Source organism: Mastigoproctus giganteus, chromosome 9, assembly GCF_048544385.1.
Source record: "Mastigoproctus giganteus isolate SK-2022 chromosome 9, ASM4854438v1, whole genome shotgun sequence".
NCBI lineage: Eukaryota > Metazoa > Arthropoda > Arachnida > Uropygi > Thelyphonidae > Mastigoproctus > Mastigoproctus giganteus.
This window is the reverse complement of record NC_143583.1, coordinates 119137330-119150937: the sequence shown is the minus strand read 5'-3', so window position 1 is coordinate 119150937 and position 13608 is coordinate 119137330. Positions and strand designations below refer to the sequence as shown.

At 38.3% G+C, this 13608-nt stretch overlaps 1 protein-coding gene across 1 annotated transcript in view; it reads right to left on the bottom strand.

Annotated features, from left to right (window-relative positions):
• LOC150080677 (transcription factor EC-like) overlaps positions 1-13608 on the bottom strand; it is a 57647-nt gene that overhangs the window by 12039 nt on the left and 32000 nt on the right. Inside the window, exon 3 of the mRNA XM_090381495.1 lies at positions 6-92. Coding sequence (XP_090237621.1) covers positions 6-87 — 82 coding nt within the window. The 5' untranslated portion in view covers positions 88-92. The remainder of the gene's footprint in view (positions 1-5; positions 93-13608) is intronic.

Below are 13608 nucleotides of genomic sequence, written 5' to 3'. Positions count from 1 at the left end.
CTTACTCATATTATGATTTTCCTTCCTCTGCCGATCTTTACCCAGTATGAGGAACTTATCTTCATTTTGAACTTTCACCTCAGGCATATCATCTGAAAGTGAAAGTGATAGTCTATCAGCCCGTGAGGAAAACGTTAGCTCCTGAAGAGGCTCCTCTGGTTCAGGAATCTAAAAAGTAGAATTACCAATAACTAGAACTATTGTCAATATATTGACTTACGACATGAGTACATTGCAACCTTGTTTAGAATAATTGAGTTTATTTTGTTCAGTGAACTGAAGTGCGTACCATTTTAATAATTCCTGGCTTCAAACTGAATCAGGAGAATCAAATCGGCTTATTTCCGTGTACAAATCTCGAGCTGCACATGTTCTTGTTTACCGATAGTATTGTAAACAAACGCAGAAGATTGTTGCTTTGTCGATGGTCGACCTTCAAGCTTTTCTCTAATGTGCAGGAAAAAACTTAGCTTTCAAATGCGTATTTTTCCGGTTTGCTTATCTGAGTGTTATCGAAGTTAATACTCAGAATTTAAACACGAAAGACACTTTAATTTGGAATTTCTGAAAATAGCAAAATAGCCTAAGGCTAATGAACTTATAAAATGCAAGGTTTTAGAGGTCATCTGGCAAGCAATCTAATGGGAATAGTTTTCTCGCTTAGGAGTCAGTGTATCTTCTCTGTAAATCGAATGCGTTCTAAAGCTGGGTTGTCTGTTTGCGTCTCAGGAAGAAAGAAACTCCATAGTTACGCCCACTAACTCAGTCCTGTTCGAAAGGGAATGGGGGGGATGATAAAAATTATCTCGCTACGAGAATAAATCAAAAGAAGAAAGTAAAAAAATAAACTTGTTGCTTCTTCAAAAAATGAAGTTTTCCACGAACTCCGTTAAAACTGTTACATCAGGTGCAATAAACCTACATGGAAACAGAGACAAAAAAAATGCTTCACATTCTTCTTCTTGTACACACGCACACTGTTTTCAAAGGATTCATACTTCGCTTAAAGAAGAAAGTAGCATTTTTTCATTGAAAATTGCTGTTTCGGTTTTGATACAACCAAGCATGAACGGTTAATGTAGTCATACAGGATAGCACCCACAGTTCCTACAGGAAAAATCTCGGGAATTTTTTTTATATTTAAATACGAATTGGGTATTTCACTGGTACGTCAGAATCGGCTCACTCTTCAATCCCCAATCAAGCGCTCTGCGCAGGCGCAGTGTAACATGTATAGATTACATGGATTCACAGACCGAAAATACGAGGGAAAGCTTACTTTACTACCTCTAACTACAAGCAGCTAACTACAGCCATGATTAAAGAAGCCTTTAGAAACTTCTACACTGTGTGCAAAACTTAAGGACTAACACTATTTCTAAAGGTTACAACCACAAAATCTTTACTTAAGGTACTCTTTACTGATGAGAGTAGATTCAGTCTCAGCAGCGATTCTGGATGTCAGCTAATCTGTCAAGAGAGTGGCACACGGTATCACGCCGCAAACATCACTGAAAGGGATCGATATGGCGGTCGAGGTGTTCTCGTCTGGGAAAGCGTTATCTTGGATGGACGTACACAACTCCAGATACTGGAAGGCGGTACTGTAACCGGTGCACGGTACTGTACTGAGGTAACCCTTCCCCATGTGCGTCTGTTCTGAAGTGCCATTGGCCCCGAGTTCGTGTTTATGGATGATAACGCCACACCACATCGCACTGCAGCTGTTGATATGCTTTTGGAAAGTGAGGATTGTTCCTATGGATTGGCCTGCCCGTTCCAGAGATCTAAATCCCATATGGGTCGCTCTGAGGAGACGCCTAGCGGCACGTCCACACCCAGAAAATGTTCACCAGCTGAAGATGGCGCTGACAGAGGAATGGACGATGTTACCGCAAGAACTTATCAACAACATTGTTTTAAGTACGGACAAGCGGTGCAAAGTACATCGACATTAGGGGTGGTCATATCTCCTACTGAGGACCACCTCTTCCCTTTGTTCCATCTTTGGCAGTGATGCATCTGTATCATGGCAGCCAGTGTTATGCTGCCATTTTTGAATAAAATCCCTCTGTACCGTTTTGTTTCAGTTGTTGTGTCGGTGTTGTTTCCTTCATCATTTCTGTACTTCACGCGGTTCCTTTGGTATGCTTTTCCCATATCCAGGCCACTCCTATGAGAAGCTACAGGTGAAAACCTAACTGGTCCTTAAATTTTGCACAGCGTATAATCTCCGGCGGGATCGAAATCGCTGTAGCCAAGTGATCACACGAGAGTGATGCAAGCTGCGTGACAGCCAAATACGGTGATGTCTTTGTATTCCGTCCGTCTATCTTGTCTTCCTCTAAATAGAAAATTTATTATTATTATTATTATTACAAAAGTATAGTGGCTAAACCACCATAATGTCTCATTTGCACAAATGAAAATCACGTGACATGCGTGTGTTTTGCCATTAACGTTACATGGTGTTTATCGTTGTTTTTCTGCCCGAACGTTATAATTGAGCGAAAGATATTTACTTCAGTAAACTGACCATTTACAGCAAATCTAGTTTTGATTTTCTTTTTAATTAAAAGCTGGATAGCTTCGCGTGACCTTGTATTCCAGTATAGGTCACTATACTCGAATACAAGTCAGAAAACTTTGAAAAACATAATTAAGAAGATGAAATATTACCTTTATTAGCACGTTTATAGGTGATATACTTATATAGAAAGAAAATACATTGAAAAACAGCAACAGTTTTGTTGTTGATATAGTTTAGTTTTTGTTTATTAAGTATGTAGATAAACTAACAAAAGTATAAATTAGAACTTCATTTGGAAAAATACATTCAAAAGGTAAAATTATAAACAGAATTTTAAAACATAAAATCAAAATTAAATTACATTGATTCAAGAAACCTCCATTACAAAACTAAAACGTTATTTGTGAATAGGGTATATGATACAAACCTGAAACCTCGTCTAGGTGACAGAGGATCTCTTCAAGTTTTAATTATAGGAGTTTGATGTGGGCACATTTAGTTACTCTGCACATGACCCACCTAGAATCCAATTCCCTCCATATTGGGCACAACATATCCCTATCAACGTGGCCGATTGCCTCACAAATACGTTGTTACATTAAAAAAAAAATGTTCATAAATGGTCCCTGGCATAGGTGACACACGTACGTGATCGTTCCCATATTCCCAAAGAGTAAGATCTAAAGGAGTTAGACCAGGGGGTCGTCGGGATCACAAAATCAATTCTCCACTTACCAGGAAATAATATTTTTAGGTATTTTAGGTATGCACGAACTTGTTTGTAATAATGTGACGTAGCTTGTTGGAAAGTCCAGTCGCCATCATTGTCATCCTGCAGTTGGAGCATAGGGAAATTCTGTAACACCGATGCCTGAGATGACAATTTCTACAAAGAGAAAAGGTCCATTATTCTCTGCAGCAACTCAAAGCAAAAGGCAAATGCCACCATGATTACAGATTTGCGATTGTGTTGGCATCTACTGGCGCGCAATTTTCTAGTGAATAAAACTCCAAGATATAGTCTTTCACCTGAAAGTAGCTTCAGGTCTTGTATTATGTACCCTATTCAATAACGTTTTAGTTTAAAAAAGGAGCTTTGTGTATACCCTGTAATGTAGAAGTTTTCGTTCAAATTTTAATAACATTCAAGAATTACTTAACCACGAAAATCCTGCAGGTCCATGTCTACAGGGAGATTGAGCTAGCCCTCAAGTCTCCAATTCAATAATTAAAAAAAAAAAAAAAACCTCTTCCGAAGAGACAAGATCCCGTGGGTAACATGCGTAGCATTTGTTACGTTCCTTCTCTTCGGGTGAAAAAGAAAAAAAATAATAAAAATAAACTATAGACGTCTCCAGAAAACGAGACCAGATCTGAACTTCATTTTTCAATTACGCCATCCCACTTACCAGAATTACGCCATTCCACTTACTTATATTTTAAGAGATTATCAAATATGCCTACAATATCTGTTTAAAAACACACACACACACACGCACACAATACTTCTCTGAGCAGACTCATGATTCAGACAGAACTACTCCACTCTACATATACAGAACCTTATGGGATCCTGTCTGGATTATGAAGCACTATTTATGATTCTGCCAATGAGAAAATACTGTAATGGCTTAATCCTATCCTGCATAATGCTCTCATAATTGCCCAGGGTGCCATTAAAAAAAATCAAGTTCTTTGAGCTAAAATGTTGCCACTTAACTACTCTACCAAAATACGAAGTTTTCACCTTAATCCCACATGGAATATGCCATTCACCTTTTATAGAAACAAACCAAAAACAAAGAGCCCAACGAGCTTGGGATTATCTTAACTGGCACGGAGTTGGAATACTAATCTTGCCAAATCTGTAAAGAAACTGAAAATACTGATCCACCATGGGCACCTGTCTGCCCACCAATTACTTTAGCCAATAGAGAAAGAAATGCCTAGCAGATTTCAACATTTAACGACTTCAAACAGCACACCACCAGAATTATACTTGATTTCCTGCAGATTTATACCGATGGCTGAAAATCTGACGCGAAAGTTGGTGCTGTGGCTATCTTTCCCGACATGACTAGTCTTCCAACTGCACTGTACTGCTGAATTGCATGTCGATAATTAAGTCTAGAACCCAATTCAAAGTATGTAGTTTTCATTGATTTTTTTAAAGTTTTTAATAAACACCCCATCTTAAACCAAAACAGATCTCAGTTAAGAAAAATTCAACAAAACCAAAAGGTGTAAACCCTTTTTGCTGAATCCCAGTTCATTCTGGATCTTAGAAAATCAGCATGGTGATGAGGCGGTGAAAAATCCAATAGATACTCATACGACCCATCTTTCTGTGCCATTCATCGACTATCAATCCTTAATACGAAGAGTTTATTACATACAGTGGAAACAAATACAGAATACCATGTAAATAATAAACTGGTGCAAAACAATATGTAATATAACTTTATTATCCATTTCAAACTTACAAATCCTTGGAGAAAGCATATTATTGGAAACAAAGCCAATGTGAACCAATTTTCACCCTTTCAAAAATTAATCTGTTCTTTTATTTTAGTCCAGTGTGATCTTTACCGTGTTTTCTCCATAAATTTCAAATAACAACAATCAGCATAACACGAGGATCAAAGCTAATACTGTATAAAAAAGATATAAATTCTTCCTCTCATATATAAAAAGCCAGAAATCTCTCTCATTCCATTTTTTTAAATTGTGAAGATAATTTATGAAAGTGCGTTATTGTACATATCGTCCAATACTATTTTGTATTAGCAGTGTTAATGGTGGAGTTTAAAATAAAAAAATTTAGAAGTTTCACCTAGGTGCTGCAAATATTTATTTGTTTTACAATTTTTCCACCATTACTACAATATTATTGTAGTAGGGTTTTTAGGAGCGTCAGCGACTAAGGCCATATTGCTCCATGTATATTGTCTATAAATTGCGGGTGTTTTGAGGTCGGTTTTCTGTTTACTGGACGAAAACCCCAAGTTTTCGGGAGAAAAAACCATGCTACTCTCGCTTGAGACCGACTAACTCAGCCATGTTGTGATGAAGGCCCATAAAAATTCCTCCCGTTATCGACGGGACTCGAAGTCAGGTCTTTTCCACCGGGTGTGGGGAAGACGGCGATCCTACCTATTGTGCTTTATAGTAATCCACGAGAGTTACTATAATGTCAAAAGCAATAGGTTGGTTGATGGATATGCTATAAAAATGACCACGCACTTTAACTAAAAGATTCATCTTGGGAATTTTGTGATCAGCAAAATATCCTCGTAGCTGAGAGGTCTTTCAGTTAAACTGAGTAATTCTTTTTCCGCCTATATAAATCAAAATAATTCGCATAACCAGGGCAGACTCCAATAGCGGAAGAAAGATGACCACATCTGATAACACCAAGTGGAATAATTGCGAAAGACTTCTTCGAAATATCAACGGGTACCGTTCACATCTTACCGACTGCATTTTTCGCCTTACCAGAGTTTTGGTGTTAGCAAAGTTTTATTTATTTATTTTTTTTTTGTTGTTGTTTTGCACTTTGACAGTTGTGTATGAAAATCAATTTAGTCATCCTATGGCACGCTTTCCGCACCTCTTTGAGTCAATGCCACGACGAATCTAAGCTGTTCTGAGGGCTAAAGGGGATGATTACACCTTTTCCGACCGTCTCTTACTAATTGGTTAACTAGAGAATGAATTAATATTAGAACAATTTTGTCTTTTTTTGCTTATAAAAGTGTGAAATTCAAGAGCCAATTTGCATGTTATGCGGGCTGAAAAATCCAGAATAATCCACAGGGAGAAAACTTACTCCCTCCTCCCGAGATCGGTTAACTACAGCCTCGATAGAAGAGGACTTTGAAATTCCTACAATATCTACGCAAAGGAGTGGCAGATGGTGATGCATCTTGTTGACTATGCTACGATAATTAAGTAGCAGTCAAAACTTGGAAAGCGTATTGCGAAACAGCACAAGAAAATTCATACCTCAAGTCATCAGAGTCTACCCCAGAACCCCACATTGGCTCTTCCCAGGATTACACGCTACATACCTACTCACAGGCCATGGTGCCATAAATGCCAAGCTAAATAATATGAGAATTGTGGAGGCGGAGAGTTAGAGACTTGGCAACACAATATATGAATGTGAATATTATGAGGATCTCCGAAGCATCCTGATAACCAAGACTACATACCTTCCTCGTAATCGGGAACACCTTTGACTGGACATAGAAGAAAAATATAATGCGTTCAGTAAGTTCGTGCAGTGTCTTTTCGCAAGGAGGAGGACATTGATTACGCTGCACAACAACGCAGGAGATTAACAAAGTAGACCATAGACTCGCACCAAATAAGCAAGAAAAGAGCAGCAAGAAACCTAAGTAAGGAAATGGTACCCCTATCAACAAATCCTTACAACTGAACACCTAGAAATGACACCTAAACTTGACGCTACTAAATAGAAAAGGCAATGAACAAAGAGGAGGATGCCTATGGCGACAACACTGAAGATGGATATATCCCAAATCAGCCTCATGTCGGATGGACCAGAACTGACTACCCACAATGTGCCAAGTAGTAGTACAAGATTCCCTACCAAAACCGAAACTAGCAAATGGAACAACTGGAAATACAACTGAAGTATGACAAATACTAACTAACGGAACGATCTTCTAGTCCCCCAGTCGGGGTCTTAGGAAGAACCACATCCTGAATCTGACCGGGTGCCCTAACCTGGTTTCTTTAAATCCCCCTCCCCTGATAGGGGGGGTGGACGGTTCCGTCTCCTCCCCACTCTTCTCCTGGTGGGGCCTCTCCCCACTGATCTTCAAGGGGATGCCTTCCCTATTGTCCCTTTATCTCTATCTGTTGCCTCCAGTCTCTCCCCCTACTCAAACTTAACTTACCGAGTATGCCCATAAAGTAACTTAATTGAACTAGTGCAAAATTTAACCCCTACCACTTAAACCTATTCCCCAATTCGGTACTGTGATGCACAAACAGAGTATACAACGCACAACGCGGAGATGGGTGAACCCCCTGGTGCCGTCAGACAGCTAACACACTTTCACTCATTAGCACTAAGTTGCTTTGCATCGTAACCGAGACGTGCTCAATAGGACACAAATCATAGGACGCAGCAGGCCAGGGAAGTATGTGGATATTCCAGACAAATTATCTAACAACATTATGGAAGTAATTATCCTTTCCGCGGCTAGTCGAGTGGTCATATGTGAGGGTACATTTGAATGACCGTGGCCCAAGCAGCATGACTACTAAAATACGGCGATGTTCTTGGGCGCCTCCGTAGCCAGGTGGGAAGAAACAGCAGTGCGTAGCACACGTTTCTTGATTAGACCAGGGTTCGAGCCCGTCACCACCAAATACGGAGGATGCGGAAAGGTCAGGGAATGACCACCGCGTATCCCTGAGCAATATGGCCTTAGTTGCTAATGCTCTTAAAAAAAAGAAGCGATGTTCTTGAATCCTCAATCTTGTGAACCATTCTGACTTGTGGTCGTACAGGAATATAAACAGAAAATTTATTTATTTCAATTCTGGAATTTAGGCAGTTTGGTGCCTTGGCACACAAATATATGAAGTACTGTGTCATTCAAAAACAAAGTAGCATAATTGAAATCTGGTAATTGATGCGCCATCAATATATTGTTGTGATGTATATTTACGAATAGACTATTTTTCCCCTTGTATGGGGCCGAACACTGGCCTGTTGAAATAAAAGGTTATTTAACGGTTGAAACAAATGGGGGGAAAAAAAAAAGGACAAATTTCAACGTAATATCCACTTGTTTGACAATCTTAGACAAAACTCAGTGACGAACTGTCTTAAGAGATGGTACCACCATTAATGATTTTAGATTTGTATGCTTTTGTTGAATACAGGCAGGAACAATTCTTCCAAACACAGCGTTGCCACTGAATTCTTCTGTCACCCTCCCTTAAACAAAACCATGACTCATCAACTAAAGACAGTCCATTGTCATTTTTGATGTGAAAACATCTACAGCGGCACCTAACAATGGAATGTAACGGAAATGTAGCAACACGTCACATTACCCACGTGACTGCTGAGAAATGTGAAATAACGAAATTAAAGCGATAGCATATGGGACCACAGTAGCCTTGTGGCAAAGTTGCCGTCTTGCTGAATAACTGATCGAGGTTCGATTCCAGCTGCTACCCTCATGGGAATTTTCCCAGGGGCATTCGGCATTGAGTTTGGCGGTCTCAAACCGTGGTCGTGAAGTTTTCCACCGGGATTGACTCCGGTTTTCCCCTCACAACAGACAAACCGCACTTCGCGAGGAGGGGTACACGAAAATTTGATAGGACTAGGGACACGTGTAGACTAAACTCCGCAGCGAAAACGCTGCGGACTTTACTCTTGAGGGAAGGGGGTTAGTGGGGCAGCCGCGCCACCATCATAATAAGGTGGGTTACAGGCAGTGTATTTAACAGACGTGTTCGGTTCATTAAAAGAATGCATTGCTTGCACTAATTTCAACTGCAGTTAAAATCCATCGATTAAAATGCAAATAATTATTCTGTTCAGCAAAAATTAATTGCTGGGGTTTGCACCTGCTGCAAAATATAAGTTCATTGCAATTTTACAAAAAAAAAAAAAAGATAGTTAATGTATGCATAGCATTTCACTTCAGGTGTGTTAGCAAACGTTAATAATTCACGATTTACACCAAAAAGCACTATTTATATGCGAACAAAGAAAATTTCGTTTCTGCGCATGTCAGCAAGCACAATATCCAGTGCTTCAGCTGCAGTATATGGATAGCCCATGTGATATATATTCCAAAAAAAAAATATATATATATATATATAATAATTGCTAGAATTCTATTGGTGTGATTTTAATGAAACGTAGGAAGGCATGACAAATCTTTCTTATAGAGCGAAATATAAAATTTCCTTAAAATGCATCCACTGGGAAGAGTTATTACATGCAGACAGACGGACGGACAAAGAAATAATTGTAGCAATTCTATTAGTCCGATTTTAATGATATTTAGAAAACTCAAGAAACCTTTCTAAAAGTTCCAAATATAAATTTCATGAAAATCCGTCGTGCGAGTTGAGTCGTTCATGCTAGCGGGAGAGGCCTCCATAGCCGAGTAGTCAGGAGTGGGAGTGCAGTAGCACACGCTCCTTTAATAGACCGGGGTTCAAGCCCCTGACTGCTAAATATGGTCAATCTGCCAACCCGCACTGGACCAGCGTGGCAGATTATGGTCCATTTCCCTCAACATGAATTGTTGAGGAGGCTTCCATCCTGTAGTGGGTTGATAATGGCTGCAGTTTACCTTTTTTTTTTTTTTAATGCTAGGGGGGTGGGGGGTAAGGCGTGGTGAAGGGGACCATATTTTACAAATCGGGCATGAATTGCTTTGATTACTTATGCTTACTTTTATTTATTTTTGATGTGAAAATATCTATAGTGGCACCTAACAATGCATAGTGTTAGGGTCAAGCCCTACCTGTGGTTCCCCACATCTGAGCCGCATATACGCTGTGAAGAAATACAGCACTACTGTAAATGCCAGAAAACTGTTGTGTATTATATATGACATATTGCATTAGGTTATGTTGTGTGTCCTGGCATTTGGCTGCAGGGCCCCTGGTGGGACTCTACGTTGACCGCACACTCTACTAAGAGGTAGCGAGGCTGGTCTCCGTCTGGGTCACCTGAGCTTCCTAGGCAGAGGCAAAGTAAAAAGAAAAAATAATAAATAAATACCTATACAATGCAATGTAACGGAAATGCAAATGTTGTGGTCAAATATTTGTATTGTTGCAATCGTACTATTGTACAAAATGGATTTCGCTAACCTCTTCCTAGCCAAGGGATGTTTTCACATTAAAAAGATGCTTTATGTGAAAACATCCCTTGGCTAGGAAGAGGTTAGCGAAATCCATTTTGTACAATAGTACGATTGCAACAATACAAATATTTGACCACAACATTTGCATTTCCGTTACATTGCATTGTTAGGTGTCGCTATAGATTTTTTCTCATCAGAAAAAGTTAGCATATATGCATAATGCGCCTATTGTCTTCACTGCTAGCATGCAACAACTCTCAGGACCGATTTTCACGAAGTTTATATTTGGACCTTTTGAAAAGATTTGTTGAGCATTCCAAATATCATTAAAATTGGACTAATAGAAATGCTACAATTATTATTTCTTTGTCTGTCCGTCCGTCCATCAGTCTGTCTGCATGTAATAACTCTTCTCAGTGGATGCAATTTAAGGAAATTTTATATTTCGCTCTATAAGAAAGATTTATCGACCCTTTTCATTAAAATCACACCAATAGATTTTCAGCAAAATTTTCTCTGTTCGCGCATAAATAGTGTTTTTTGCTGTAAATCGTGAATTATTAACGTTTGCTAACACATCTGAAGTGAAATGCTCTGCATACATTAACTATCTTTTTTTTATATATAAATAAAATTAATGAAAAGAAAATTCACTATCTCAAGAAAACTAAAAAGAGAGAACAATACATTTTCATATGACAAATATCTTAAAGCAGGGATTCTCAAACTTTTGAAATACAAGGGTCTTCTAAAATGATAAATCGGTGTGATCCCTCACGAATGAAACTATTGATTTTATTTAGGTTAGAGTCGGGTAAGATGGATATACCACTTATTTTAATAATTAAATTTTAATCTAGAAATCAAAAACTATGATAGAACTTTATTACTTTATAAAATGAAATCGTCTGATTTCAAATTGTATCATTAAATTTAAGAGAAAAAAAAAGTATTGTTAATACAATGGAAATTTAAAATTCAATATAAATAAAACCCAAAATTCAATAAATAAAGGTATAGGATTCTTACTGTTATCATTTTAATATTATTCAACTTCATTACTGACTTGATCATCATTATCCTCAACATCATCCTCTTCACTAGTATCACTGTCACTTTTATACAATAAATGATCTTCAGTGCCATCCATTGCATTACTTATACCACATTTTTAAAGGATTTGACCACAATTTCTGTTTTAACATCATGCCATGACTTCAGCATCCATTCACACACTTGTACTATTGATGAAGGTTGCGCTTTGTTTTATCAGCTTCTTGTAATAAAAACTTTCTGCTTCCTCCATTGACGAATCATCTTCTCAGTAGGTGGTGGTAGAAATTTTTCTGCTACTCTGCTCCGTGTTCTTTGGCATATTGTACGAGGCAAGCTTTTAAAATTTCCACTTCCCCCCTAACTTTTTCGCAACCACCCTTCGGGTGGGGAGGTTGCGACCCACAATTTGAGAAGTCCCATCTTAAGTGAATAAAATTTATTTTAAAAAATGGTTGGGTTTTAAAAAATAGTAGGCAGAATTTTGTAGAAGGCTTAATTGTATCAATTTCGTGTTACAGACTTTCGCGTGATATTCCTCCAAGTTTAGAGAATGTAATTTTTCTTGGGATGTTGCGCAATTTAATCCTATTAATCGCAAACATGAATAGAACTTTCTCGCTCAATATTATAAGCTTTAGCTACACTTCCTTCTGCAAGAATTCATAGATGAAATCTTAGCAGTGCTTCACTCAGTTTGCAAGGTTGACCAGTGTTGTTTTATCAATGTGCAAGTTCTTTTTCCCTATGTTTTACTGGAGGTTAATAATTTTTACTCCACGTTAAAGAGATACTATAATTGTGAAGAATATTTTTGAATCCTGGTTCAAATTTAAATTGTATCATTAGAGTCACTCAGAATTTCTTCTATATACCCATTTATGTAATGTCTGTAAATTGCGTGCGGTCTCTGGTCGATTTGCCTGTTTTGTTGGACGAAAAAAAAAACCAAGTTTTTTTTTGGGGGGGGGACCTTGCTATCTACGCCTGAGACTGACTAACTCAGCCACAGAGAGAGAAAAAAAAAAGCACATTAAAGTTCCTCGCGTCATCGACGGGATTCGAACCCGGATCTTTTCCACCCGTTGTAGAGAGGACGGTGATGATACCGCGCAGACTGAATCCTGGTTGATGAAAATAGAAAACCGCTAGTTAATAATAATCAGCAAGAGCTATCTGTTTCTCATTGCTACCTGCCAGTAATAGTAGGACCTAATAACATGCCAAAAAAGCCAGAGTTAGAAACATATATTAAGAAAAGTAATACTTTATCATAATTTAGGCACATACTGGTAAAACAACAGTTAGCCCAACAGATAGCAGATCGAACAAAAGTACAGGGTGGCCTTGAAATCGATCGACGTTTATTGAGGGAATGGTTCAAGAAGAAAAGTCTACAATCAGCTTGAAGCAAGAGCAACGGGTTTTGAATTAGAGTTAAATTGATTAGTGATGTCATTTCCGCTTATGTGGTTTTGCGTATAATAGTAAATTTATGAAAAGCAATCAATGTAAAAGCTTACTTCACTTAGAAATGTTTTATTTATGTAAAAACATTTACATAACTTGGTTTTTATTTCAATTATTAATAAGTATCTGAATAATGTTGAAGTTAAACATAAGAAAGGCACCTGGTTTGGATGGGATCTATCCAATTAGGCAGCAGAGGATGTAAGCAGAGCCTTAGCCATGATTATGAGGGCATCCTTGGACTCAAAGGAGGTACCCATGGGCTGGAAATGTCCAAATGTCACCCCAATCCGCAAAGGAGGATCAAAGGGAGACACAGGTAATTACAGGCCAGTTAGTTTAACTTCTGTTTAGGGGAAAATAATGGACTCACTGGTTGAAGAAGCACTGCAAGATCATCTAGACAAGACTGCAGTTATAGTTCAGACACAGCATACGTTTGTTAAGGGGAAGTCTTGTCTAACCAATTTGATTGTGTACTATGATGTGGTTACAAAGGAACTTGATGCAAAAAAAAAAAATTTTGATATCATATACTTGGATTTTAGGAAAGCTTTCGATACTGTTGCACATAACGGACTGCTGTGCAAATTGGAGCAGTATGGCATTAAGAGGTATGGATAAAGAGCAGTATGGATAAAGGGATGGTTCAGTGGGAGAAGACAGAGTGGTAACCAATGG